We start from the raw sequence: 27,338 nt of genomic DNA on the forward strand, positions 1-27,338 counted from the left end.
TGGATAGTTCTCTGAATTCATACCACATTTACAAGTCAGGAAAGTATCAGATTAAGTCAAATGAATGAGCAGACACCAGCAGACTTAAGCGAAACGCTGAGATATATACTATTAAAATTTTTAATAGTGTCATTGCCTCTCCCCCCACACCCACCTCACACATTTCCTCGGTTTCTCGAATGTCAATTTGACGGGAACCGTCACGTTTTTCCATCAGTCAACCTCACAGACTTAAAGTCAATCCGGATCATCAATTATTTATAGGACGGACCCGACAGCACACAGTTAGCAGTGTACAAGATGCACATACCTTCTAAGACCTCCCGTACGGACTATTAAAACTCCCCCACCAGCTGATGGGGTGAAATAAAGGGGTGGGAGGAGGCTAGTATGGAGCGTGAACACTGACACCGCCCCCGTTTCTGGTTGCTGTACAGCCTAAGTATGCCTACAATGTCGCAAATGTGCTCCTTAGGCGAGCGCGAAGATTATGATGCAAAAGTCAAATGTTCAAATCTTGGGTCCTACGTTTCGGGTAACAGAAGTCCCATTTTCTCCAAGGCTACACCGGGCTCCGAAATCCACTTGGCCCGACGGCGACACACGGCGCAGATTTAACCGTGGCCCTCCTCAGCTCCCCGCTTTGCCAAGTGCCAAGTTCAGACCCAAAAACCCGTATCATGTCTTCTTCCCTCTTCTTGGACAACCTTCAATTTGATCTTCCTCGAAGTCTGACGCAGGACTGTAAAGATCTGTGAAGGGCCCTCTTCCTCAGCTGAGTTTGGAAGTACTAAAGTCTTTGTTACCATTAAAGATGCAATGAATTTTGGTAGATTCAAACCCTTGTGAGCCTTGTTTGACAACTTGGAGTCAATGTTGGACCTCCTGGAACAGCACAGCGAATAAGGCTTAAGCTCTCCCGTTACAATGGCAATCGCGTCGAGAGACTCGACGCTCTTCTCAAGAAACTGCTCCCAAATCCAATTACGAGCTTAGTTTCTTCAAATCCCTCTCTCCAACAGCACCCAAATGCCCCGCTCTTTCCTCTTCACCGGCCTGGCTCAGAGCGTCCCCGACTTAACGGAGTCCAAATCCGTAGCTTCCCTCACATGCCGAAGACAGCGAGAGCACAAAAAGGAAAAGTCCTTCCCGGAACCCGGACTCTCCTCCTGACAAAGCGCCCTTTGCAGTCTCGCCTCTGCCCAGATCCCGCCCCCACTCCCCCGGTTTCCTCCTCCCTCGCTCGTCCCTTCCTGCGGGCTAAATGTAAGGAGGCAAAACGCGATCCTCCTGGCAGCTTGCGTGCGTCACATCTCTTCCTCTTCGGTCGCCTTGTTCCAGCGGTGACAGCAGTTGGCAGTGATTCCCAACAGGAAGTTGGTGGCGACGGAGGCTATTGACACAACGAAGCCAACAAAAGCGATGAAGAGATAGTCGTCCAAGCTCAGGGAGAAGCGGCAAGCTTTGAAGCTCTCTTCAGTCAGGGTGAAGAGCGGGATACCTTTGACCGCAGCCGGACCGGCGCACTCCACCTCCCTGGAATCTGAAACAAGTCTCACAAGGTTACAAGAGCAGGAAGGATGGCGGTAGCCAGTTCTATTAAACATAGATGAGGAAGACAGATTATTACGTCAACGGGTGTACAGTGAGAGAAGTGGACGGCGCGGTGGCCCGGTGGTTAGCGCTGCTGCCTCACAGCGCCAGGGACCTGGGTTCGATTCCCGGCTTGGGTCACTGCCTGTGTAGAGTTTACACGTTCTCCCCCCGTGTCTGCGTGGGTTTCCTCCGGGTGCCCCGGTTTCATCCCATAGTCCAGTGGTTCCCAAAGGGAGCGGCGCGCCACACTGGTGCGGCGAGAGAGGATGACAAGTGTGGCGGGAAGATTCAAGGACAATCATTGAAACATGGTTTAAACAAGCATTGTTTTATACTTTCTGGATGTGCCAGGATCATATTATAAATTAGTCGTGTTCTATGTTATGAATCAAGCACTGCTCAGAGTTGTTTTTTTTTTGTTTTTGAATGTATTTCTTATCAATAAAACATTCGGTGAGGCGCGAGCAAATTTTTATTCCGAAAGTGCGGCCCAGTGAAAAAAGTTTGGGAACCACTGCCATAGCCCAAAGATGTGTAGGTTAGATGGATTGGCCATGCTAAATTGCCCCTTAGTGCCCAAAGATGTGTAGGTTAGGTGGATTGGCCATGCTAAATTGGCCCTTAGTGTCCAAAGACGTGCAGGTTAGGTGGATTGGCCATGCTAAATTGCCCCTTAGTGCCCAAAGATGTGTAGGTTAGGTGGATTGGCCATGCTAAATTGGCCCTTAGTGTCCAAAGACGTGCAGGTTAGGTGGATTGGCCATGCTAAATTGCCCCTTAGTGTCCAAAGATGTGTAGGTTAGGTGGATTGGCCATGCTAAATTGCCCCTTAGTGTCCAAAGATGTTTAGGTTAGGTGGATTGGCCATGCTAAATTGCCCCTTAGTGTCCAAAGATGTTTAGGTTAGGTGGATTGGCCATGCTAAATTGCCACTTAGTGTACAAAGATGTGTAGGTTAGGTGGATTGGCCATGCTAAATTGCCCCTTAGTGTCCAAAGATGTTTAGGTTACGTGGATTGGCCATGCTAAATTGCCCCTTAGTGTCCAAAGATGTGCAGGTTAGGTGGATTGGCCATGCTAAATTGCCCCTTAGTGTCCAAAGATGTGCAGGTTAGGTGGCTTGGCCATGCTAAATTGCCCCTTAGTGTCCAAAGATGTGCAGGTTAGGTGGCTTGGCCATGCTAAATTGCCCCTTAGTGTCCAAAGATGTGCAGGTTAGGTGGATTGGCCATGCTAAATTGCCCCTTAGTGTACAAAGATGTGCAGGTTAGGTGGATTGGCCATGCTAAATTGCCCTTTAGTGTCCAAAGACGTGCAGGTTAGGTGGATTGGCCATGCTAAATTGCCCCTTAGTGTCCAAAGATGTTTAGGTTACGTGGATTGGCCATGCTAAATTGCCCCTTAGTGTCCAAAGATGTGCAGGTTAGGTGGCTTGGCCATGCTAAATTGCCCCTTAGTGTCCAAAGATGTGCAGGTTAGGTGGCTTGGCCATGCTAAATTGCCCCTTAGTGTCCAAAGATGTGCAGGTTAGGTGGATTGGCCATGCTAAATTGCCCCTTAGTGTACAAAGATGTGCAGGTTAGGTGGATTGGCCATGCTAAATTGCCCCTTAGTGTCCAAAGACGTGCAGGTTAGGTGGATTGGCCATGCTAAATTGCCCCTTAGTGTCCAAAGATGTGCCGGTTAGGTGGCTTGGCCATGCTAAATTGCCCCTTAGTGTCCATAGATGTGCAGGTTAGGTGGATTGGCCATGCTAAATTGCCCCTTAGTGTCCATAGATGTGCAGGTTAGGTGGATTGACCATGCTAAATTGCCCCTTAGTGTCCAAAGATGTGCAGGTTAGGTGGATTGACCATGCTAAATTGCCCCTTAGTGTCCAAAGACGTGCAGGTTAGGTGGATTGGCCATGCTAAATTGCCCCTTAGTGTCCAAAGATGTGTAGGTTAGGTGGATTGGCCATGCTAAATTGCCCCTTAGTGTCCAAAGATGTGCAGGTTCGGTGGATTGGCCATGCTAAATTGCCCCTTACCCTAGCTAGGACTGTAACACTACATTCTGCACTCTCTCGTTTCCTTCTCTATGAACGGTATGCTTTGTCTGTATAGCGTGCAAGAAACAATACTTTTCACTGTATCCCAATACATGTGACAATAATAAATCAAATCAAAAAATTGCACCTTCGTGTCCAAAGATGTGCAGGTTAGGTGGATTGGCCGCGCTAAATTGCCCCTTAGTGTCAGGGAGGCTCACATGGGGTTGTGGGGATAGGGCCCGGGTGGGATTGTGGTCAATGCAGACTCGATGGGCTGAATGGCCTCCTTCTGCACTGTAGGATTCTATGATTCTATGGTTAGGGTGCATTGTCCTGAACAGGCGCCGGAGCGTGGCGACTAGAGGAATTTCACAGTAACTTCATTGTAGCGCTAATGTAAACCTAAAACTAATAAATAAACTTTAAACTTTACTATATGCAGTGAGACCTTGATGTCATTGAATCGTAAAAGAATCATCGAATCCCTACAATGCAGAAGGAGGCCATTCAGCCCATCGAGTCTGCAACCACAGTCTCACGCAAGGCCTAACCCCCTAACCCCATGCATGGCCAATCCACCTCACCTGCACATCTTTGGACTCTTGTGGGTAATTTAGCATGGCCAATCTATCTAACCCACATATCTTTGGACTGTGGGAGGAAACCGGAGCACCCGGAGGAAACCCATGCAGACACAGGGGAGAACGTGCAGACTCCACACAGACAGTGACTCAAGCCAGGAATCGAACCCGGGACCCTGGCGCTGTGAGGCAGCAGTGCTAACCCACTGTGTCACCGTGTCACCCATCGTGTCCTCATGCACCAGTCACTGAAAGTAAGCGCGCAGATACCACAGGCAGAAAGGAAGGCAAATGGTATGTTGGCCTTCATAGCGAGAGGATTGAGCAGGGAGATAGAATCATAGAATCCCTACAGTGCATAAGAGGACACTCAGCCCATCGAGTCTGCATCCACTCTTCTGACAGAGTGCCTCTCCCAGGCCCCTTCCCTCTCTATCCCCGTAACCCCACACATTTGCCATGGCCAATCCATCTAACCTACAAATTAAGAATCTACTGATGACCATGAATCCATTGTCAATTGTTGCAAAAACCCATCTGGTTCACTAATGTCCTTTAGGGAAGGAAATCTGCCGTCCTTACCTGGTCTGGCCTACACGTAACTCCAGAGCCACAGCAATGTGGTTGACTCTCAACTGCCCTCTGAACAAGGGCAATTAGGGATGGGCAATAAATGCTGGCCAGCCAGCGATGCCCATGTGCCAGGAATAAAGAAAAAACATCTTTGGAAACTAAGGCACAATTTAACATGGCTAATTCATCTAACCTACACATTGTTGGACACTAAGGGGCAATTTAGCATGGTCAATCCACCGAACCCAGACATCTTTGGACACTAAGGGGCAATTTAGCATGGCCAATCCACCTAATCTGCACATCTTTGGACACTAAGGGGCAATTTAGCATGGCCGATCCACCTCACCTACACATCTTTGGACATGAAGGGGCAATTTAGCATGGCCAATCCACCTAACCTGCACATCTTTGGACACTAAGGGGCAATTTAGCATGGCCAATCCACCTAACCTGCACATCTTTGGACACTAAGGGGCAATTTAGCATGGCCATCCACCTCACCTACACATCTTTGGACACGAAGGGGCAATTTAGCATGGCCAATCCACCTAACCTGCACATCTTTGGATTGTGGGAGGAAACCAGAGCATTTGGAGGAAACCCACATAGAGACGGGGAGAATGTGCAGACTCCACACAGACAGTGACACAAGCCAGGAATTGAACCCGGGTCCCTGGCATTGTGAGGCAGCAGTGCTAACCCACTGTGCCACCGTGCCGCCCCAGGAGTGTTTTGCTGCATTTGTACAGGGCATTGGTGAGGCCACAGCTGGAGTACTGTGTGCAGTTTTGGTGTCCTTATCTGAGGAAGGATGTCCTTGCGACAGAGGGAGCGCTGCGAAGGTTTACCAGGCTGATTCCTGGGACGGCAGGTCTGTCATATGAGGAGAGACTAAGTCGGTTAGGATTATATTCACTGGAGTTTAGAAGAGTGAGAAGGGATCTCGTAGAAACTTATAAAATTCTAACAGGGTTCGACAGGGTAGATTCAGAAAGAATGTTCCCGATGGTGGGGGGAGTCCAGAACTAGGGGGTCATAGTTTGAGGATAAGGGGGTAAACCTTTTAGAACTGAGGTGAGGAGAAATTTCTTCACCCAGAGGGTGGTGAATGTGTGGAATTCACTCCCACAGAAAGTAGTTGAGGCCAAAACGTTGTGTGATTTCAAGAAATTAGATATCACTCTTGGGGCGAAAGGGATCGAGGGATATGGGGGGGAAGGAGGGGGATCAAGATATTGAATATGATGATCATAATGAATCATAGAATCCCTACAGTGCAGAAGGAGGCCATTCGGCCCATCGAGTCTGCACCGACCACAATCCCACCCAGGCCCTACCCCCACATATTTTACCCACTAATCCCTCTAACCTACGCATCCCAGGACTCTAAGGGGCAATTTTTTAAACCTGGCCAATCAACCTAACACACACATCTTTGGACTGTGGGAGGAAACCGGAGCACCCGGAGGAAACCCACGCAGACACGAGGAGAATGTGCAAACTCCACACAGACAGTGACCCGAGCCGGGAATCGAACCCGTGACCCTGGAGCTGTGAAGCAGCAGTGCTAACCACTGTGCTACCGTGCCGCCCGTGAATGGCGGAGCAAGGCTCGAATGGCCTACTCCTGCTTCTGGTTTCTATGTTGATGAAGGCAGCTCGCCCACCACCCTCCTGGAGGGGCAATTAGGAATGGACAATAATTACTGGGCCCAGAGACGCCAACACTCCGTGAATGAATTCATTAAAAAGAACAGCAGAGAGACCAGCCCTGTGTTTGGGGACAGAATTTATCCCTTAACGACCGGGATTGTATTGTTAAGCAGTGTGCTCTATTCTTGTTGCGAATAAAAGCCTTTATTCCCGGGTACGATCTAGCCTCCCCGAGTGGATTAATCGCGCATCAGGCTGGGGTATTGAGTTTAAAAATTGGCAAGTCATGTTGCAGCTTTACAGAACCTTAGTCAGGCTGCACTTGGAATATAGTGTTCCATTCTCCTGTTCGCCACACTGCCAGAAGGATGGGGAGGCTTTGGAGAGGATACAGAAAAGATTTACCAGGATGTTGCCTGGTATGGAGGGCATCAGCTATGAGGAGAGGTTGGAGAAACTTGGTTTGTTCTCAGAGGTTGAGGGGGCGACCTGATAGAAGTCTACAAGATTATGAGAGGCATGGACAGAGTGGATAGTCAGAAGCTTTTTCCCTAGGGCGGAAGAGTCAATGACTAGGGGGGCACAGGTTTAAGGTGCAAGGTTTAAAGGAGATGTACGAGGCAAGTTTTTTTACACAGAGGGTGGTGGGTGCCTGGAACTCGCTGCCGGGGGAGGGAGTGGAAGCGGATACGGTAGTGAGTTTTAAGGGGGCGTCTGGACAAATACATGAATAGGATGGGAATAGAGGGATACGGTCCCCGGAAGGGTAGGGGGTTTTAGTTCAGTCGGGGCAGCATGGTCGGTGCAGGCTTGGAGGGCCGAAGGGCCTGTTCCTGTGCTATAATTTTCTTTGTTCTATCGCCATGTCTCAGATGCCTCCGTTGCAAGCTCAGATTAATTGGTGAACTTGCCGACTGGGTCACACTTCTGTGATTTATTGAAAACATTTTCGATCAAATAATCTCACTTTGCCCTGAACAAGGGGCCAGTTTCAAATCTTCATCCAAGAGTTGGGTATCGATGTCACCTCCAATATGGGTAAATTGGTAAGGCAGGGATGGTGGGGAAGTGGGGGTGGGGTGTCGGGGGGCGGGGCGGGGGTGGGGGTGGGGTAGGGGGGGTCTTTGTCCATTTTACAGGTCTTCTTTCTCTGTCCGAAAAGAGTTCACCACCTCCACCCAACATTAAACTGAGAGCAAAAACCTCAAACTGGTTTATGATTTGCATAGGGCTATGGTGAGAGAGCGGGGCAGTGGGATTAGTTTGGGGATTGATACAGGGCTATGGGGAGAGAGTGGGGCAGTGGGATTAGTTTGGGATTGATACAGGGCTATGGTGAGAGAGTGGGGCAGTGGGATTAGTTTGGGGATTGATACAGGGCTATGGGGAGAGAGCGGGGCAGTGGGATTAGTTTGGTGATTGATACAGGGCTATGGGGAGAGAGTGGGGCAGTGGGATTAGTTTGGGGATTGATACAGGGCTATGGGGAGAGAGCGGGGCAGTGGGATTAGTTTGGTGATTGATACAGGGCTATGGGGAGAGAGTGGGGCAGTGGGATTAGTTTGGGGATTGATACAGGGCTATGGGGAGAGAGCGGGGCAGTGGGATTAGTTTGGGGATTGATACAGGGCTATGGGGAGAGAGCGGGGCAGTGGGATTAGTTTGGGGATTGATACAGGGCTATGGGGAGAGAGCGGGCAGTGGGATTAGTTTGGGGATTGACACAGGGCTATGGGCAAGAGTGGGGCAGTGGGATTAGTTTGGGGATTGATACAAGGCTATGGGGAGAGAGTGGGGCAGTGGGATTAGTTTGGGGATTGATATAAGGCTATGGGGAGCGGGTGAGGCAGTGGGATTAGTTTGGGGATTGATACAGGGCTATGGGGCAAGAGTGGGGCAGTGGGATTAGTTTGGGGATTGATACAAGGCTATGGGGAGAGAGTGGGGCAGTGGGATTAGTTTGGGGATTGATATAAGGATATGGGGAGCGGGTGAGGCAGTGGGATTAGTTTGGGGATTGATACAGGGCTATGGGGAGAGAGCGGGGCAGTGGGATTAGTTTGGGGATTGATACAAGGCTATGGTGAGAGAGCGGGGCAGTGGGATTAGTTTGGGCATTGATACAAGACTATGGGGAGAGAGTGGGGCAGTGGGATTAGTTTGGGGATTGATACAGGGCTCTGGGGAGAGAGTGGGGCAGTGGGATTAGTTTGGGGATTGATACAGGGCTATGGGGAGTGAGTGGGGCAGTGGGATTAGTTTGGGGATTGATACAGGGCTATGGGGAGAGAGTGGGGCAGTGGGATTAGTTTGGGGATTGATATAAGGCTATGGGGAGAGAGTGGGGCAGTGGGATTAGTTTGGGGATTGATACAGGGCTATGGGGAGAGAGTGGAGCAGTGGGATTAGTTTGGGGATTGATACAGGGCTATGGGGAGAGAGTGGGGCAGTGGGATTAGTTTGGGGATTGATACAAGGCTATGGGGAGAGAGTGGGGCAGTGGGATTAGTTTGGGGATTGATACAGGGCTATGGGGAGAGAGTGGAGCAGTGGGATTAGTTTGGGGATTGATAAAAGGCTATGGGGAGAGAGTGGGGCAGTGGGATTAGTTTGGGGATTGATATAGGGCTATGGGGAGCGAGTGAGGCAGTGGGATTAGTTTGGGGATTGATACAGGGCTATGGGGAGAGAGCGGGGCAGTGGGATTAGTTTGGGGATTGATACAAGGCTATGGTGAGAGAGCGGGGCAGTGGGATTAGTTTGGGGATTGATACAAGGCTATGGGGAGAGAGTGGGGCAGTGGGATTAGTTTGGGGATTGATACAGGGCTATGGGGAGAGAGCGGGGCAGTGGGATTAGTTTGGGGATTGATACAGGGCTATGGGGAGAGAGTGGGGCAGTGGGATTAATTTGGGGATTGATACAGGGCTATGGGGAGAGAGTGGGACAGTGGGATTAGTTTGGGGATTGATACAGGGCTATGGGGAGAGAGTGGGACAGTGGGATTAGTTTGGGGATTGATACAGGGCTATGGGGAGAGAGCGGGGCAGTGGGATTAGTTTGGGGATTGATACAGGGCTGTGGGGAGCGAGCGGGGCAGTGGGATTAGTTTGGGATTGATACAGGGCTGTGGGGAGAGTGGGCAGTGGGATTAGTTTGGGGATTGATACAGGGCTGTGGGGAGAGTGGGCAGTGGGATTAGTTTGGGGATTGATACAGGGCTATGGTGAGAGAGTGGGGCAGTGGGATTAGTTTGGGGATTGATACAGGGCTATGGGGAGAGAGCGGGCAGTGGGATTAGTTTGGGGATTGACACAGGGCTATGGGGAGAGAGTGGGGCAGTGGGATTAGTTTTGGGATTGATACAAGGCTATGGGGAGAGAGTGGGGCAGTGGGATTAGTTTGGGGATTGATACAGGGCTATGTGGAGAGAGCGGGGCAGTGGGATTAGTTTGGGGATTGATACAAGGCTATGGTGAGAGAGCGGGGCAGTGGGATTAGTTTGGGCATTGATACAAGGCTATGGGGAGAGAGTGGGGCAGTGGGATTAGTTTGGGGATTGATACAGGGCTATGGGGAGAGAGTGGGGCAGTGGGATTAGTTTGGGGATTGATACAGGGCTATGGGGAGTGAGTGGGGCAGTGGGATTAGTTTGGGGATTGATACAGGGCTATGGGGAGAGAGTGGGGCAGTGGGATTAGTTTGGGGATTGATACAAGGCTATGGGGAGAGAGTGGGGCAGTGGGATTAGTTTGGGGATTGATACAGGGCTATGGGGAGAGAGTGGAGCAGTGGGATTAGTTTGGGGATTGATAAAAGGCTATGGGGAGAGAGTGGGGCAGTGGGATTAGTTTGGGGATTGATACAGGGCTGTGGGGAGAGTGGGCAGTGGGATTAGTTTGGGGATTGATACAGGGCTGTGGGGAGAGTGGGCAGTGGGATTAGTTTGGGGATTGATACAGGGTATGGTGAGAGAGTGGGGCAGTGGGATTAGTTTGGGATTGATACAGGGCTATGGGGAGAGAGTGGGGCAGTGGGATTAGTTTGGGGATTGATACAAGGCTATGGTGAGAGAGCGGGGCAGTGGGATTTGTTTGGGGATTGATACAGGGCTATGGGGAGAGAGCGGGGCAGTGGGATTAGTTTGGGGATTGATACAAGGCTATTGTGAGAGAGCGGGGCAGTGGGATTAGTTTGGGGATTGATACAAGGCTATGGGGAGAGAGTGGGGCAGTGGGATTAGTTTGGGGATTGATACAGGGCTATGGGAAGAGAGCGGGGCAGTGGGATTAGTTTGGGGATTGATCCAGGGCTATGGGGAGAGAGTGGGGCAGTGGGATTAGTTTGGGGATTGATACAGGGCTATGGGGAGAGAGCGGGGCAGTGGGATTAGTTTGGGGATTGATACAAGGCTATTGTGAGAGAGCGGGGCAGTGGGATTAGTCTGGGGATTGATACAAGGCTATGGGGAGAGAGTGGGGCTGTGGGATTCGTTTGGGGATTGATATAAGGCTATGGGGAGAGAGCGGGGCAGTGGGATTAGTTTGGGGATTGATACAGGGCTATGGGGAGAGAGCGGGGCAGTGGGATTAGTTTGGGGATTGATACAGGGCTATGGGGAGAGAGCGGGGCAGTGGGATTAGTTTGGGGATTGATACAGGGCTATGGGGAGAGAGCGGGGCGGTGGGATTAGTTTGGGGATTGATACAGGGCTATGGGGAGAGAGCGGGGCAGTGGGATTAGTTTGGGGATTGATACAGGGCTATGGGGAGAGAGCGGGGCGGTGGGATTAGTTTGGGGATTGATACAGGGCTATGGGGAGAGAGCGGGGCAGTGGGATTAGTTTGGGGATTGATACAGGGCTATGGGGAGAGAGCGGGGCAGTGGGATTAGTTTGGGGATTGATACAGGGCTATGGGGAGAGAGCGGGGCGGTGGGATTAGTTTGGGGATTGATACAGGGCTATGGGGAGTGAGTGGGGCAGTGGGAATCTATCGAGCACACTCTAATGATTGTGTACTCAGAGTTTGAATGGTGTGGGGCGGGGGGGGTGGTGGGGGTGGGGGTGGGAGGGGATGGGGTGGGGGTGGGGCGGGGGCTGTGTGGGTACTGCTCATAAAAGCAAATTCTCTCGGAGTCTGACTCCCCTCATGCAAGCTGCAGCAAATTGAGATGTGAATTATATCTCCGCAAATCACCTGCACACCTAGCAGACTGTGAATGAAGGTTGTTCCGAGGAAGATGTGTCAGATGGGCAAGGTGCCAACTAGTTGAGGCCGCTGTTCCATCATTTCAACTGAAGATGTTATGAGTCAGCCTCAAACTCAATGTCACTAACACTGAGGTGTGAACCAGGGCTGGATTCACAGTGACAGCAAGACTTCATCATCCCTTACCCTGCAAAGTCAAATCAAAGACACTCCACATCCTCCTGATCTTATCAACTCTGTATTTGACTCCAACTGATAGTCATCAGAACACAGATTGGACTCTTGCTGTGCCCAGTCACAGTTCACTGTCCAGAATCTAGCATCAATCTCCCTCTACACTGTCCCCCATCAAACACCCCCAGGACAGGTACAGCACGGGGTTAGATACAGAGTAAAGCTCCCTCTACACTGTTCCCCCATCAAACACTCCCAGGACAGGTACAGCATGGGGTTAGATACAGAGTAAAGCTCCCTCTACACTGTCCCCATCAAACACTCCCAGGACAGGTACAGCACGGGGTTAGATACAGAGTAAAGCTCCCTCTACACTGTCCCACATCAAACACTCCCAGGACAGGTACAGCACGGGGTTAGATACAGAGTAAAGCTCCCTCTCCACTGTCCCCATCAAACACTCCCAGGACAGGTACAGCACGGGTGAGATACAGAGTAAAGCTCCCTCTACACTGTCCCCCATCAGACACTCCCAGGACTTGTCCAGCATGGGGTTAAGTACAGAGTAAAAGTCTCTCTCCACTGTCCCCATCAAACACTCCCAGGACAGGTACAGCACGGGGTGAGATACAGAGTAAAGCTCCCTCTACACTGTCCCCCATCAGACACTCCCAGGACTTGTCCAGCATGGGGTTAAGTACAGAGTAAAAGTCTCTCTACACTGTCCCCATCAAACACTCCCAGGACAGGTACAGCACGGGGTTAGATACAGAGTAAAGCGCCCTCTACACTGGCCCCCATCAAACACTCCCAGGACAGGTAGAGCACGGGGTAAAGTACAGAGTAAAGCTCCCTCTACACTGTCCCCCATCAAACACTCCCAGGACAGATACAGCACGGGGTTAAGTACAGAATAAAGCTCCCTCTTCACTGTCCTCCATCAAACACTCCCAGGACAGGTACAGCACGGGGTTAGATACAGAGTAAAGCTCCCTCCACACTCTCCCCTTCAAACACTCCCAGGACAGGTACAGCACGGGGTGAGATACAGAGTAAAGCTCCCTCTACACTGTCCCCATCAAACACTCCTTGGACAGGTACAGCACGGGGTTCGATGCAGAGTAAACCTCCCTCTACACTGTCCCCCATCAGACACTCCCAGAACTTGTCCGTCACAGAGTTAAGTACAGAAAAAGCTCCCTCTACACTGGCCCCCATCAAACACTCCCAGGACAGGTACAGCATGGGGTTAGACACAGAGTAAAGCTCCCTCCACACTCTCCCCATCAAACACTCCGAGGACAGATAGAGCACGGGGTTAGATACAGAGCAAAGCTCCCTCTCCACTATCCCCCATCAAACACTCCCAGGACAGGTACAGCACGGGTTAAGTCCAGAGTAAAGCTCCCACTACACTGTCCCCATCAAACACTCCCCAGACAGGTACAGCACGGGGTTAGATACAGAGTAAAGCTCCCTCTACACTGTCCCCATCAAACACTCCCAGGACATATACAGCACGGGGTTCGATGTAGAGTAAAGCTCCCTCTACACTGTCCCCATCAAACACTCCCAGGACAGGTACAGCACGGGGTTAAGTACAGAATAAAGCTCCCTCTACACTGTCCCCCATCAGACACTCCCAGGACTTGTCCAGCACAGGGTTATGGACCGAGTAAAGCTCTCATTACACTGTCCCCATCAAACACTCCCAGGACAGGGACAGCATGGGATTAGATACAGAGTAAAGCTCCCTCTACACTGTCCCCATCAAACACTCCCAGGACAGGTACAGCACGGGGTTAGATACAGAGTAAAGCTCCCTCTACACTGTCCCCCATCAAACACTCCCAGGACAGGGACAGCATGGGATTAGATACAGAGTGAAGCTCCCTCTACACTGTCCCCATCAAACACTCCCAGGACAGGTACAGCACGGGGTTAGATACAGAGTAAAGCTCCCTCTACACTGTCCCCCATCAAACACTCCCAGGATAGATACAACGTGGGTTTCCTCCGGGTGCTCCAGTTTCCTCCCACAGCCCAAAGATGTGCAGGTTAGGTGGATTGGCCATTCTAAATTGCCCCTTAGTTGTTTGCTTTTCATTCATCCGTGGGACATGGGCATCACTGACTGGCCAGCATTTATTGCCCAATCCCTAGTTACCCCTGAGAAGGTGGTGGTGAGCCGCCATCTTGAATCGCTGCAGTCCACGTGCTGTGGGTTGACCCACAATGCCGTTCGGGAGGGAATTCCAGGATTTTGACCCAGCGACTGTGAAGGAACGGCCGATATATTTCCAAGTCAGGATGGTGAGTGGCTCGGAGGGGGAACTTGCAGGTGGTGGTGTTCCCAGGTATCTGCAGCCCTTGTCCTTCTAGATGGAAGTGGTCGTCGGTTTGGAAGGTAATGTCTGAGGATCTCTCGTGAGTTGCTTCAGTGCAGGTTTGTGAATTGCCTTGTGTCCAAAGATGTGCTGTTTTGGTGGATTGGCCATGCTAAATTGCCCCTTAGTGTCCAAAGATGTGCTGTTTTGGTGGATTGGCCATGCTAAATTACCCCTTAGTGTCCAAAGATGTGCAGATTGGGTGGATTGGCCATGCTAAATTGCCCCTTAGTGTCCAAAGATGTGCTGTTTTGGTGGATTGGCCATGCTAAATTACCCCTTAGTGTCCAAAGATGTGCAGATTGGGTGGATTGGCCATGCTAAATTGCCCCTTAGTGTCCAAAGATGTGCAGGTTAGGTGGACTGGCCATGCTAAATTGCCCCTTAGTGTCCAAAGATGTGCAGGTTAGGTGGACTGGCCATGCTAAATTGCCCCTTAGTGTCCAAAGATGCGCAGGTTAGGTGAATTGGCCATGCTAAATAAGTCAGATGCACTGAGGGAGAATTTAGCAGGGCCAATGCACCCTAACCAGCACGTCTTTCGCACTGTGGGAGGAAACCGGAGCACCCGGAGGAAACCCACGCAGACACGGGGAGAACGTACAAACTCCGCACAAACAGTGACCCGAGCTGGGATTCGAACCCAGGTCCCTGGCGCTGTGAGGCAGCAGTGCTAACCCACTGTGCCACCGTGCCGCCCCAAGGAGAGACTGGATAGGCTGGGATTGTTTTCTCCTGAGCAGAGAAGGCTGAGGGGGGACATGATTGAGGTGTATAAGATTATGAGGAGCATGGACAGGGTGAGTAAAGAGCAGCCGTTCCCCTTGGGTGACGGGTCAGTCATGAGGTGGGCAGAGTTTTAGGGCGAGGGGCAGCAGATTCAGAGGGGATTTGAAAAAACATTGTTTCACTCAGAGGGTGGTGGGAAACTGGAATGTGCTGCCTGGGAAGGTAGTGGAGGCTGGAAACCTTAAAAAATATCTGGATGAGCACTTGAAATATCAGAATATTCAAGGATATGGGGCAAGTGCAGAAAATGGGATTAGCGCAACTTTAGAGTTAGTGGTTGTCAGTGTAGAATGGATGGGCAGAAGGGCCTTTTCTGCACTGTACTATGACTCTTAGCAGGTCAAATGGGATGAAGGAGTACAATATTAAGGGAAAGACTCTTAGTACTGTAGAGGGTCAGAAGGACCTTGGGGTCCGGGTCCATAGGACTCTAAAATCGGCCCCGCAGGTGGAGGAGGTGGTTAAGAAGGCGTATGGTGTGCTGGCCTTTATCAATCGAGGGATTGAGTTTAGGAGTCCGGGGATAATGATGCAGCTATATAAGACCCTCGTCAGACCCCACGTGGAGTACTGTGCTCAGTTCTGGTCGTCTCATTACAGGAAGGATGTGGAAAAGATTGAAAGGGTGCAGAGGAGATTTACAAGGATGTTGCCTGGATTGAGTGGCATGCCTTATGAGGATAGGCTGAGGGAGCTCGGTCTTTTCTCCTTGGAGAGACGTAGGATGAGAGGAGACCTAATAGAGGTATATAAGATGTTGAGAGGCATAGATCGGGTGGACTCTCAGAGGCTTTTTCCCAGGGTGGAAATGTCTGCTACGAGAGGACACAGGTTTAAGGTGCTGGGGGGTAGGTACAGGGGAAATGTGAGGGGGAAGTTTTTCACACAGAGGGTGGTGGGCGAGTGGAATCGGCTGCCGTCAGTGGTGGTGGAGGCAAACTCAAAACTCAATATGGTCTTTTAAGAGACTCCTGGATGAGTACATGGGACTTAATAGGATGGAGGGTTATAGGTAGGCCTAGAAGGTAGGGATATGTTCGGCACAACTTGTGGGGCCGAAGGGCCTTTTTTGTGCTGTAGTTTTTCTATGTTTCTTTCACCAGCCTAACCATTCCTGACATTAGGTCCTCCTTCAGTCCAAGGCCCCTGTCCAAGTGCAGAGAAACTTCCCTATTTTTCTGCTCTGTTCCCCTTGTAATGAACGTCAATATTCCATTTGCCATCCCAGTTGCTTTTTTCTTATTCATTTGTGGGACACGGGCATCGCTGGCTGGGCCAGCATTCATTGAACATAAGAAATAGGAGCAGGAGTAGGCCATCTAGCCCCTCGAGCCTGCCCCGCCATTCAATAAGATCATGGCTGATCTGACGTGGATCAGTACCACTTACCCGCCTGATCCCCATAACCCTTAATTCCCTTACCGATCAGGAATCCATCCAACCGCGCTTTAAACATATTCAGCGAGGTAGCCTCCACCACCTCAGTGGGCAGAGAATTCCAGAGATTCACCACCCTCTGGGAGAAGAAGTTCCTCCTCAACTCTGTCTTAAACCGACCCCCCTTTATTTTGAGACTGTGTCCTCTAGTTTTATCTTCCTTACTAAGTGGAAAGAATCTCTCCGCCTCCACCCTATCCAGCCCCCGCATTATCTTATAAGTCTCCATAAGATCCCCCCTCATCCTTCTAAACTCCAACGAGTACAAACCCAATCTCCTCAGCCTCTCCTCATAATCCAAACCCCTCATCTCCGGTATCAACCTGGTGAACCTTCTCTGCACTCCCTCCAATGCCAATATATCCTTCCTCATATAAGGGGACCAATACTGCACACAGTATTCCAGCTGCGGCCTCACCAATGCCCATCTCTAATTGCCCCTTGGAGGGCAGTTGAGAGTCAACCACATTGCTGTGGCTCTGGAGTCACATGTAGGCCAGACCGGGTAAGGATGGCAGATTTCCTTCCCTAAAGGGAACCAGATGGGTTTTTCCGACAATGAGTCGTCAGTAGATTCTTAATTCCAGATATTTTTTATTGAATTCAAATTCCACCATCTGCCGTGGCGGGGATTCGAACCCGGGTCCCCCAGAACATCAGCTGAGTTTCTGGATTCGTAGTCTAGCGATAATACCACTAGACCATCACCTCCCGCTTGTAGCTGCTGTTTTGTGATCCATGCACCAGGACACCCAGATCCCTCGGTGCCACCCAGTTCTGTCTCCAATTAACCAGTGTGTTGGTTGTAAATTTTCTCTGCCAATGTGGGCAAGTAAGGTTCCCCCCCCCCGAAGATATATACCTCATTTTGCCAAATCTTGCTTTTGCCCATGCACTCGACCTGTCCATATCCTTCAGCAGACTCACCAATCTCCTCCTGAAAATGTATTTCAGAATACAATAGAATCCCTACAGTGCAGAACGAGGCCATTTGGCCCATCAAGCCTGCACTGACAACAATCCCATCCTCCTAACTTGCACGTCTTTCAGACTGTGAGAGGAAACCGGAGCACCCGGAGGAAACCCACGCAGACACGGGGGGTGAGAATGTGCAGACTCCGCACAGACGGTGACCCGAGCCGGGAATCGAACCCGGGTCCCCGGCGCTGTGAGGCAGCAGCGCTAACCCACTCTGCCGCCCTCACCATCCAAATTCCAGAGTACAAAACCCTAGTTTGATTTAGAACCGTCGCATCCGACAGTTCAGAAGGAGACCATTCAGCCCATCGAGTCTGCACCAACCATAATCCCACCCACACCCTATCCCCATGACCCCATGCATTTACCCTAGCTAATCCCCCTGACACTAAGGGGCAATTTAGCATGGTCAATCCACCTAACCCGCACATCTTTGGACACTAAGGGGCAATTTAGCATGGCCAATCCACCTACCCTGCACATCTTTGGACACTAAGGGGCAATTTAGCATGGCCAATCCACCTAACCTGCACATCATTGGACACTAAGAGCAATTTAGCATGGCCAATCCACCTAAACTACCCACCTTTGGACACTAAGGGGTAATTTAGCATAGCCAATCCACCTAACCTGCACATCATTGGACACTAAGGGGCAATTTAGCATTGTCAATCCACCTAACCTGCACATCATTGGACACTAAGGGGCAATTTAGCATGGTCAATCCACCTAACCTACACATCATTGGACACTAAGGGCAATTTAGCATGGCCAATCCACCTAAACTGCCCACCTTTGGACACTAAGGGGCAATTTAGCATGGCCAATCCCCCTAACCCGCACATCTTTGGACACTAAGGGGCAATTTAGCATGGCCAATCCACCTAAACTGCCCACCTTTGGACACTAAGGGGCAATTTAGCATGGCCAATCCACCTAACCTACACATCATTGGACTGTGGGAGGAAACCGGAGACTCCCGGACGAAAGCCATGCGGACACAAGGGAGAACGTGCAGACTCCGCATTGACGGTGACCCAACCTGGGGATCGACCTCGCATCCCTGGCGCTGTGAGGCAGCAGTGCCATTTTGCCAACCGTGCTGCCCAGTTCAAGGGGCACTGAGGGATGGGAAACAAGCGCTGGCCTCCCCAAGGAAGAGTGAAAATGAAGAAAGCTCCAACCACGAGAACTCATTCAGAACTGGGTCACAGCGTGCGAGGGATAAACTCGCTGCATGGCACCAGGGGACCCAGGCAACTTGGCAGTGGAGTGGCAAAATAATAAGCGCTTCCACATTCAGTGTGTGTCTTGGTGACAATAAGAGAGAGAAGATAAATGAACAGAAGTAGCGAGGACATTGTAGAGGCAGCAATAAATCTCCGGCCCGCGATGCCTGCCCAAGCTCTCGGAGAGACTGATGAAATATTGTGTCCCTGGCCTTGCCGAGAGAGTTTTCCGATTCCAATCATACTCCAAGGCAGCTGGCAGCTGAGCAGTCAAGGCCTAAGGTCTGTCCCCCTCTGCCTGTTCCGAGTTACAACCTTGCTGTTCATCCAATGCACGGAACGAGAGAGCGGTCGCTAAATTTGCCCAAGGCACCGGGGTAAGGGGGATAAGGGCGGCACGGTGGCACAGCGGTTAGCACCACAGGGGTCCGGGGGTTCAATTCGGGTCACTGTCTGTGTGGAGTTTGCACGTCCTCCCCCATGCCTGCGTGGGTTTCCTCCGGGTGCTCCAGTTTCCTCCCACAGTCCGAAAGACGTTAGGTGGATTGGCCGTGCTAAATTACCCCTTAGTGTCCAAAGATGTGCGGGTTGGTGGATTGGTCATGCTAAATTGCCCCCTTAGTGTCCAAAGATGTGCGGGTTAGGTGAATTGGCCATGCTAAATTGCCCCTTAGTGTCCAAAGATGTGTAGGTTAGGTGGATTGGCCATGCTAAATTACCCCTTAGTGTCCAAAGATGTGCAGGTTAGGTGGATTGGCCGTGCTAAATTACCCCTTAGTGTCCAAAGATGTGCAGGTTGGTGGATTGGTCATGCTAAATTACCCCTTAGTGTCCAAAGATGTGCGGGTTAGGTGAATTGGCCATGCTAAATTGCCCCTTAGTGTCCAAAGATGTGTAGGTTAGGTGAATTGGCCATGCTAAATTGCCCCCTTAGTGTCCAAAGATGTGCAGGTTAGGTGGATTGGCCATGCTAAATTGCCCCTTCATGTCCAAAGATGTGTAGGTGAGGTGGATCGGCCATGCTAAATTGCCCCTTAGTGTCCAAAGATGTGCAGATTAGGTGGATTGGCCATGCTAAATTACCCCTTAGTGTCCAAAGATGTGCGGGTTGGTGGATTGGTCATGCTAAATTGCCCCCTTAGTGTCCAAAGATGTGCGGGTTAGGTGAATTGGCCATGCTAAATTGCTCCTTAGTGTCCAAAGATGTGTAGGTTAGGTGGATTGGCCATGCTAAATTACCCCTTAGTGTCCAAAGATGTGCAGGTTAGGTGGATTGGCCGTGCTAAATTACCCCTTAGTGTCCAAAGATGTGCAGGTTGGTGGATTGGTCATGCTAAATTACCCCTTAGTGTCCAAAGATGTGCGGGTTAGGTGAATTGGCCATGCTAAATTGCCCCTTAGTGTCCAAAGATGTGTAGGTTAGGTGAATTGGCCATGCTAAATTGCCCCCTTAGTGTCCAAAGATGTGCAGGTTAGGTGGATTGGCCATGCTAAATTGCTACTTCGTGTCCAAAGATGTGCAGGTTAGGTGGATTGGCCATGCTAAATTGCCCCGTAGTGTCCAAAGATGTGCTGGTTAGGTGGATTGGCCGTGCTAAATTGCTATTTAGTGTCCAAAGATGTGTAGGTTAGGGGGATTGGCCATGCTAAATTGCCCCTTAGTGTCCAAAGATGTGCGGGTTAGGTGGATTGGCCATGCTAAATTGCCCCTTAGCGTGCAAAGATGTGCTGGTTCGGGTGGATTGGCCATGCTAAATTGCCCCTTAGTGTCCAAAGATGTGCGGGTTCGGGTGGATTGGCCATGCTAAATTGCCCCTTAGTGTCCAAAGATGTGCGGGTTAGGTGGATTGGCCATGCTAAATTGCCCCTTAGTGTCCAAAGATGTGCGGGTTAGGTGGATTGGCCATGCTAAATTGCCCCTTAGCGTGCAAAGATGTGCTGGTTCGGGTGGATTGGCCATGCTAAATTGCCCCTTAGTGTCCAAAGATGTGCGGGTTCGGGTGGATTGGCCATGCTAAATTGCCCCTTAGTGTCCAAAGATGTGTAGGTTAGGTGGATTGGCCATGCTAAATTGCCCCTTAGTGTCCAAAGATGTGCGGGTTCGGGTGGATTGGCCATGCTAAATTGCCCCTTAGTGCCCAAAGATGTGCGGGTTAGGTGGATTGGCCATGCTAAATTGCCCCTTAGTGTTACCCGAACAGGCGCCGGAGTGTGGCGACTCGGGGATTTTCACAGTAACTTCATTGCGGTGTTAATGTAAGCCTATTTGTGACACTAATAAATAAACTTTAAACTTAATCTTAGTGTCTCGCTAGGCTATTTCAGAGTGGCAGTTGAGAGTCAACCACATTGGCTGTGGCTCTGGGGTCACATGTAGGCCAGACCGGGTAAGGACGGCAGATTTCCTTCCCCAAAGGGGACATTATTTTAGTTTATTTATCAGTGTGGGCGGCTTACATTAACACTGCAATGAAGTTACTGTGAGAATCCCCTGGTTGCCACACTCCGGCGCCTGTTCGGGTAACACTGAGGGAGAATTTAGCACGGCCAATGCACCCGAACCAGCACGTCTTTCAGACTGTGGGAGGAAACTGGAGCACCCGGAGGAAACCCACGCAGACACGGGGAGAATGTGCAGACTCCACACAGACAGTGACCCGAGCCGGGAATCGAACCCGGGTCCCCGGCGCTGTGAGGCAGCAGTGCCACCGTAAAATGAACCAGATGGGTTTTTTACAAGAATTGATAAGAGTTTCCTGGTCACCGTTACCGAGACTAACTTTATATTCCACATTTTATTCATTCAATTTAAATCCCCACCCCCAGCTGCTGTGGTGGGATTTGAACCCGTGTTTTTTAAATTAATTTGTGGGACATGTGCGTCGCTGGCTGGGCCAGCATTTATTGCCCATCCCTAGTTGCCCCTTGGAGGGCAGTTGAGAGTCAACCACATTGGCTGTGGGCTCTGGAGTCACATGTAGGCCAGACCGGGGTAAGGACAGCAGATTTCCTTCCCTAAAGGAACCAGATGGGTTTTTCCGACAATGGGTCATCAGTAGATTCTTAATTCCAGATATTTTTCATAGAATTCAGATTCCACCATCTGCCGTGGTGGGATTCGAACCCAGGTCCCCCAGAACATTAGCTGAGTTTCTGGATTAATAATCTCGCAATAAAAGCACTTTGACAAGGTACCGCATGGTAGGTTGTTGCATAAAGTTAAATCTCACAGGATCCAGGGTGAGGTATCTAAATGGATACAAAATTGGCTTCTTGACAGAAGCCAGAGGGTGGTTATAGAGAGTTGTTTTTCAAACTGGAGGCCTGTGACCAGCGGTGTGCCTCAGGGATCAGTGCTGGGTCCACTGTTATTTGTCATTTATATTAATGATTTGGATGAGAATATAGGAGGCATGGTTAGTAGGTTTGCAGATGACACCAAGATTGGTGGCATAGTGGACAGTGAAGAAAGTTATCTCCAATTGCAACGGGATCTTGTTCAATTGGGCCAGTGGGCTGACGAATGGCAGATGGAGTTTAATTTAGACAAATGCGAGGTGATGCATTTTGGTAGATTGAACCAGGGCAGGACTTACTCAGTTAATGATAGGGTGTTGGGGAGAGTTACAGATCAAAGAGATCTAGGGGTACATGTTCATAGCTCCTTGAAAGTGGAGTCACAGGTGGACAGAGTGGTGAAGAAGGCATTCAGCATGCTTGGTTTCATCAGTCAGAACATTGAATACAGGAGTTGGAATGTCTTATTGAAGTTGTACAAGACATTGGTAAGGCCACACTTGGAATACTGTGTGCAATTCTGTTCACCCTAATAAACTAGAAATAATAAATTTCTAGTTTATTATTAAACTAGAAAGAGTGCAGAAAAGATTTACTAGGATTCTACCTGGACTTGATGGTTTGAGTTATAAGGAGAGGCTGGATAGACTGGGACTTTTTTCTCTGGAGCGTAGGAGGCTGAGGGGTGATCTTATAGAGGTCTATAAAGTAATGAGGGGCACAGATCAGCTAGATAGTCAATATCTTTTCCCAAAGATAGGGAAGTCTAAAACTAGAGAGCATAGAGGTTTAAGGTGAGCGGGGAGAGATACAAAAGGGTCCAGAGGGGCAATTTTTTCACACAGAGGGTGGTGAGTGTCTGGAACAAGCTGCCAGAAGTAGTAGTAGAGGCGGGTACAATTTTATCTTTTAAAAAGCATTTCGATAGTTACATGGGTAGGACAGGTATAGAGGGATATGGGCCAAATGCGGGCAATTGGGATTAGTTTAGGAGTTTAAAAAAAAAGGGCAGCATGGACAAGTTGGGCCGAAGGGCCTGTTTCCGTGCTGTAAACCTCTATGACTCTATCTCTCTGTCTCTCTCTCTCTGTCTCTCTCTCTCTGTCTCTCTCTCTCTCTGTCTCTTTGTCTCTCTCTTTCTGTCTCTCTCTGTCTCTGTGTCTCTCTATAGCGCGCAAGAAACAATACTTTTCACTATATGTGGCTCTGGAGTCACATGTAGGGCCAGACCGGGTAAGGATGGCAGATTTCCTTCCCTAAAGGAACCAGATGGGTTTTTCCGACAATCGACAGTAGGTCATCAGTAGATTCTTAATTCTGGATTTTTTTAATTGAATTCAAATTCCACCATCTGCCGTGGCGGGATTCGAATTCGGGTATCCTGGGACATCGGCTGAGTTTCTGGATTAATAATCCAGTGATAATGCCACTCGGCCATCACCTCCCAATAAGCTTGGGATTCAGGGTTAACAGTCTGGAATAACTCTTGCTATAAAAACAGCGGAAAGCTAGAGAACCTCAGGACAGCAAGTATGCATCTCACACACACTCACACGCACGCACACACACACACACTCACACTCACTCACACTCACACACACGCACACACACGCACACACACGCACACACACACACTCACTCACTCACACACACACACACACACACACACACACACGCACGCACACTCACACTCACACACGCACTCACGCACATACACACACACTCACACACATACACACACACTCACACTCACGCACACACACACTCACACTCACACACACGCACACACACGCACACACACTCACACACACAGCGAGTGCCATTTGGCATGTCCGCTTCAACTCTCACCAGCTTTTACAGATGCACCATAGAAAGCATTCTTTCTGGTTGTATCACAGCTTGGTCTGGCTCCTGCTCTGCCCAAGACCTTTATAGGACAGGGTATAGAGTATAAAAGCTGGAGTCTGATGATGCAGCTGTATAGAATGCTGGTTAGGCCACATTTGGAGTACTGCGTCCAGTTCTGGTCGCCGCACTACCAGAAGGACGTGGAGGTGTTAGAGAGAGTGCAGAGAAGGTTTACCAGGATGTTGCCTGGTATGGAGGGTTTTAGCTATGAGGAGATTGGGTAGACTGGGGTTGTTCTCCTTGGAAACACGGAGAATGAGGGGAGATCTAATAGAGGTGTACAAGATTATGAAGGGGGTAGATAGGGTGAACGGTGGGAAGCTTTTTCCCAGGTCAGAGGTGACGACCACGAGGGGTCACGGGCTCAAGCTGAGAGGGGCGAAGTATAACTCAGATATCAGAGGGACGTTTTTTACACAGAGGGTGGTGGGGGCCTGGAATGCGCTGCCAAGTAGGGTGGTGGAGGCAGGTACGCTGACATCGTTTAAGACTTACCTGGATAGTCACATGAGCAGTCTGGGAATGGAGGGATACAAACGATTGGTCGAGTTGGACCAAGGAGCGGCACAGGCTTGGAGGGCCGAAGGGCCTGTTTCCTGTGCTGTACTGTTCTTTGTTCTTTGACCGCAAGGAACTACAAAGGGTCATGAATGTAGCCCAGTCCCATCACGCAAACCAGCCTCCCATCCATTGACTCTGTCTACACTTCCCGCTGCCTCGGGAAAAGCAGCCGGCATAATCAAGGACCCCACGTACCCCGGACATTCTTCCACCTTCTTCCGTCGGGAAAAAGATACAAAAGTCTGAGGTCACGCACCAACCGACTCAAGAACAGCTTCTTCCCTGCTGCTGTCAGACTTTTGAATGGACCTACCTCGCATTAAGTTGATCTTTCTCTACACCCTAGCTATGACTGTAACACTACATTCTGCACCCTCTCCTTTCCTTCTCTATGAACAGTATGCTTTGTCTGCCTAGCGCGCAAGAAACAATACTTTTCACTGTATCCCGATACATGTGACAATAATAAATCAAATCCTTCTCCCCTATGTACTCTATGAACGGTATGCTTTGTCTGTATAGAGTGCAAGAAATAATACTTTTCACTGCATCCTAATACATGTGACAATAATAAATCAAATCCTTCTCCCCTATGTACTCTATGAACGGTATGCTTTGTCTGTATAGAGTGCAAGAAATAATACTTTTCACTGCATCCCAATACATGGGACAATAATAAATCAAATCAAATTCTTCTCCCCTATGTAGAACATAGACAAACTACAGCACAAACAGGCCCTTCGGCCCACAAGTTGCGCCGGTCATGTCCCTACCTACCTAGGCTTATATATAGGCTTACCTATAACCCTCAATCCTATTAAGTCCCATGTACTCATCCAGAAGTCTCTTAAAAGACCCTATTGAGTTTGCCTCCACCACCACTGACGGCAGCCAATTCCACTCACCCACCACCCTCTGAGTGAAAAACTTCCCCCTAACATCTCCTCTGTACCTACCCCCCAGCACCCTAAAACTGTGTCCTCTCGTAGCAGCCATTTCAGCCCTGGGGAAAAAGCCTCTGAGAGTCCACCCGATCTATACCTCTCAACATCTTGTACACCTCTATTAGGTCTCCTCTCATCCTACGTCTCTCCAAGGAGAGACTCTATGAACGGTATGCTTTGTCTGTATAGCGCGCAAGAAACAATACTTTTCACTGTATCCCAATACATGTGACAATAATAAATCAAATCCTTCTCCCCTATGTACTCTATGAACGGTATGCTTTGTCTGTATAGCGCGCAAGAAACAATACTTTTCACTGTATCCCAATACATGTGACAATAATAAATCAAATCCAATCCTTCTCCCCTATGTACTCTATGAACGGAATGCTTTGTCTGTATAGCGCGCAAGAAACAATACTTTTCACTGTATCCCAATACATGTGACAATAATAAATCAAATCCATTGGCCGGAGAGACTGGAATCCGAGGGCCCAGCCTCAGAGTAAAGGGACGACCCTTTAGAACCGAGATGAGGAGGAATTTCTCCAGCCAGAGGGTGGTGAATCTGTGGAATTCGTTGCCACAGAGGAGGCCGGGTCACTGAGTGTCTTTAAGATGGAGATAGATCGGTTCTTGATTGGTAAGGGGGTCAAAGGTTATGGGGGAAAAGGCGGGAAGTGGGGTTGAGAAACTTATCAGCCAATGGCGGAGCAGAATCGATGTTTAAAGTTTATGTATCAGCATCACAAGTTGGCTTACATTAACACGATGTGGAGATGCCGGCGTTGGACTGGGGTAAACACAGTAAGAAGTTTAACAACACCAGGTTAAAGTCCAACAGGTTTATTTATATTTGCTACCAAATAAACCTGTTGGACTTTAACCTGGTGTTGTTAAACTTCTTATTACATTAACACTGCAATGAAGTTACTGTGAAAATCCCCCGAGTCGCCACACTCTGGCGCCTGTTCGGGTAACACTGAGGGAGAATTTAGCACGGCCCAATGCACCCTAACCAGCACGTCGTTTGCAAGTCCACAGATCCTTGAAGGTGACGTCACAGGTGGAGAAGGTGGTGAAGAAGGCATATGGCATGCTTGCCTTTATCGGACGGGGCATAGAGTATAAAAGTTGGGGTCTGATGTTGCAGCTGTATAGAACGTTGGTTCGGCCGCATTTGGAATACTGCGTCCAGTTCTGGTCGCCACACTACCAGAAGGACGTGGAGGCTTTGGAAAGAGTGCAGAGGAGGTTTACCAGGATGTTGCCTGGTATGGAGGGGCTGAGTTATGAGGAGAGATTGGGTGAACTGGGGTTGTTCTCCCTGGAAAGACGGAGGATGAGGGGGTGACCTAATAGAGGTGTATAAAATTGTGAAAGGCATAGATAGGGTGAACGGTGGGAAGCTTTTCCCCAGGTCGGTGGTGACGTTCACGAGGGGTCATAGGTTCAAGGTGAGGGGGGGGAGGTTTAACACAGATATCAGAAGGACATATTTTACACAGAGGGTGGTGGGGGCCTGGAATGCGCTGCCAGGCAAGGTGGTGGAGGCGGACACACTGGGAACGTTTAAAACTTATCTAGATAGCCATATGAACGGAGTGGGAATGGAGGGATACAAAAGAATGGTCTAGTTTGGATCAGGGAGTGGCGCGGGCTTGGAGGGCCGAAGAGCCTGTTCCTGTGCTGTATTGTTCTTTGTTCGTCTTTCGGACTGTGGGAGGAAACCCACGCAGACACGGGGGAGAACGTGCAGACTCCACACAGACAGTGACCCGAGCCGGGAATCGAACTCGGGTCCCTGGCGCTGTGAGGCAGCAGCACTAACCACTGTGCCACCCTAGAATTAGAGTCATAGGGTTAGTGTTATAGGGTGAGGGTTATAGTTAATGGGTGAGGGTTACAGACTCCGGACAGACAGTGACCCAAGCCGGGAATCGAACCCGGGTCCCTGGCGCTCTGAGGCAGCAGTGCTAACCCACT

At 49.9% G+C, this 27,338-nt stretch overlaps 1 protein-coding gene across 1 annotated transcript in view; it reads right to left on the reverse strand.

The window, feature by feature from the left end:
- Window positions 1–1,252: 1,252 nt before the first annotated feature.
- The window catches only part of LOC144481711 (leucine-rich repeat-containing protein 55-like), a 36,991-nt gene continuing 10,905 nt past the window's right edge, over window positions 1,253–27,338 (reverse strand). Inside the window, exon 2 of the mRNA XM_078200855.1 lies at window positions 1,253–1,543. Within this exon, the coding sequence (XP_078056981.1) occupies window positions 1,308–1,543 (236 nt within the window). The 3' untranslated portion in view covers window positions 1,253–1,307. The remainder of the gene's footprint in view (window positions 1,544–27,338) is intronic.

The sequence above is a fragment of the Mustelus asterias genome, chromosome 31 (genome assembly GCF_964213995.1).
Source record: "Mustelus asterias chromosome 31, sMusAst1.hap1.1, whole genome shotgun sequence".
NCBI lineage: Eukaryota > Metazoa > Chordata > Chondrichthyes > Carcharhiniformes > Triakidae > Mustelus > Mustelus asterias.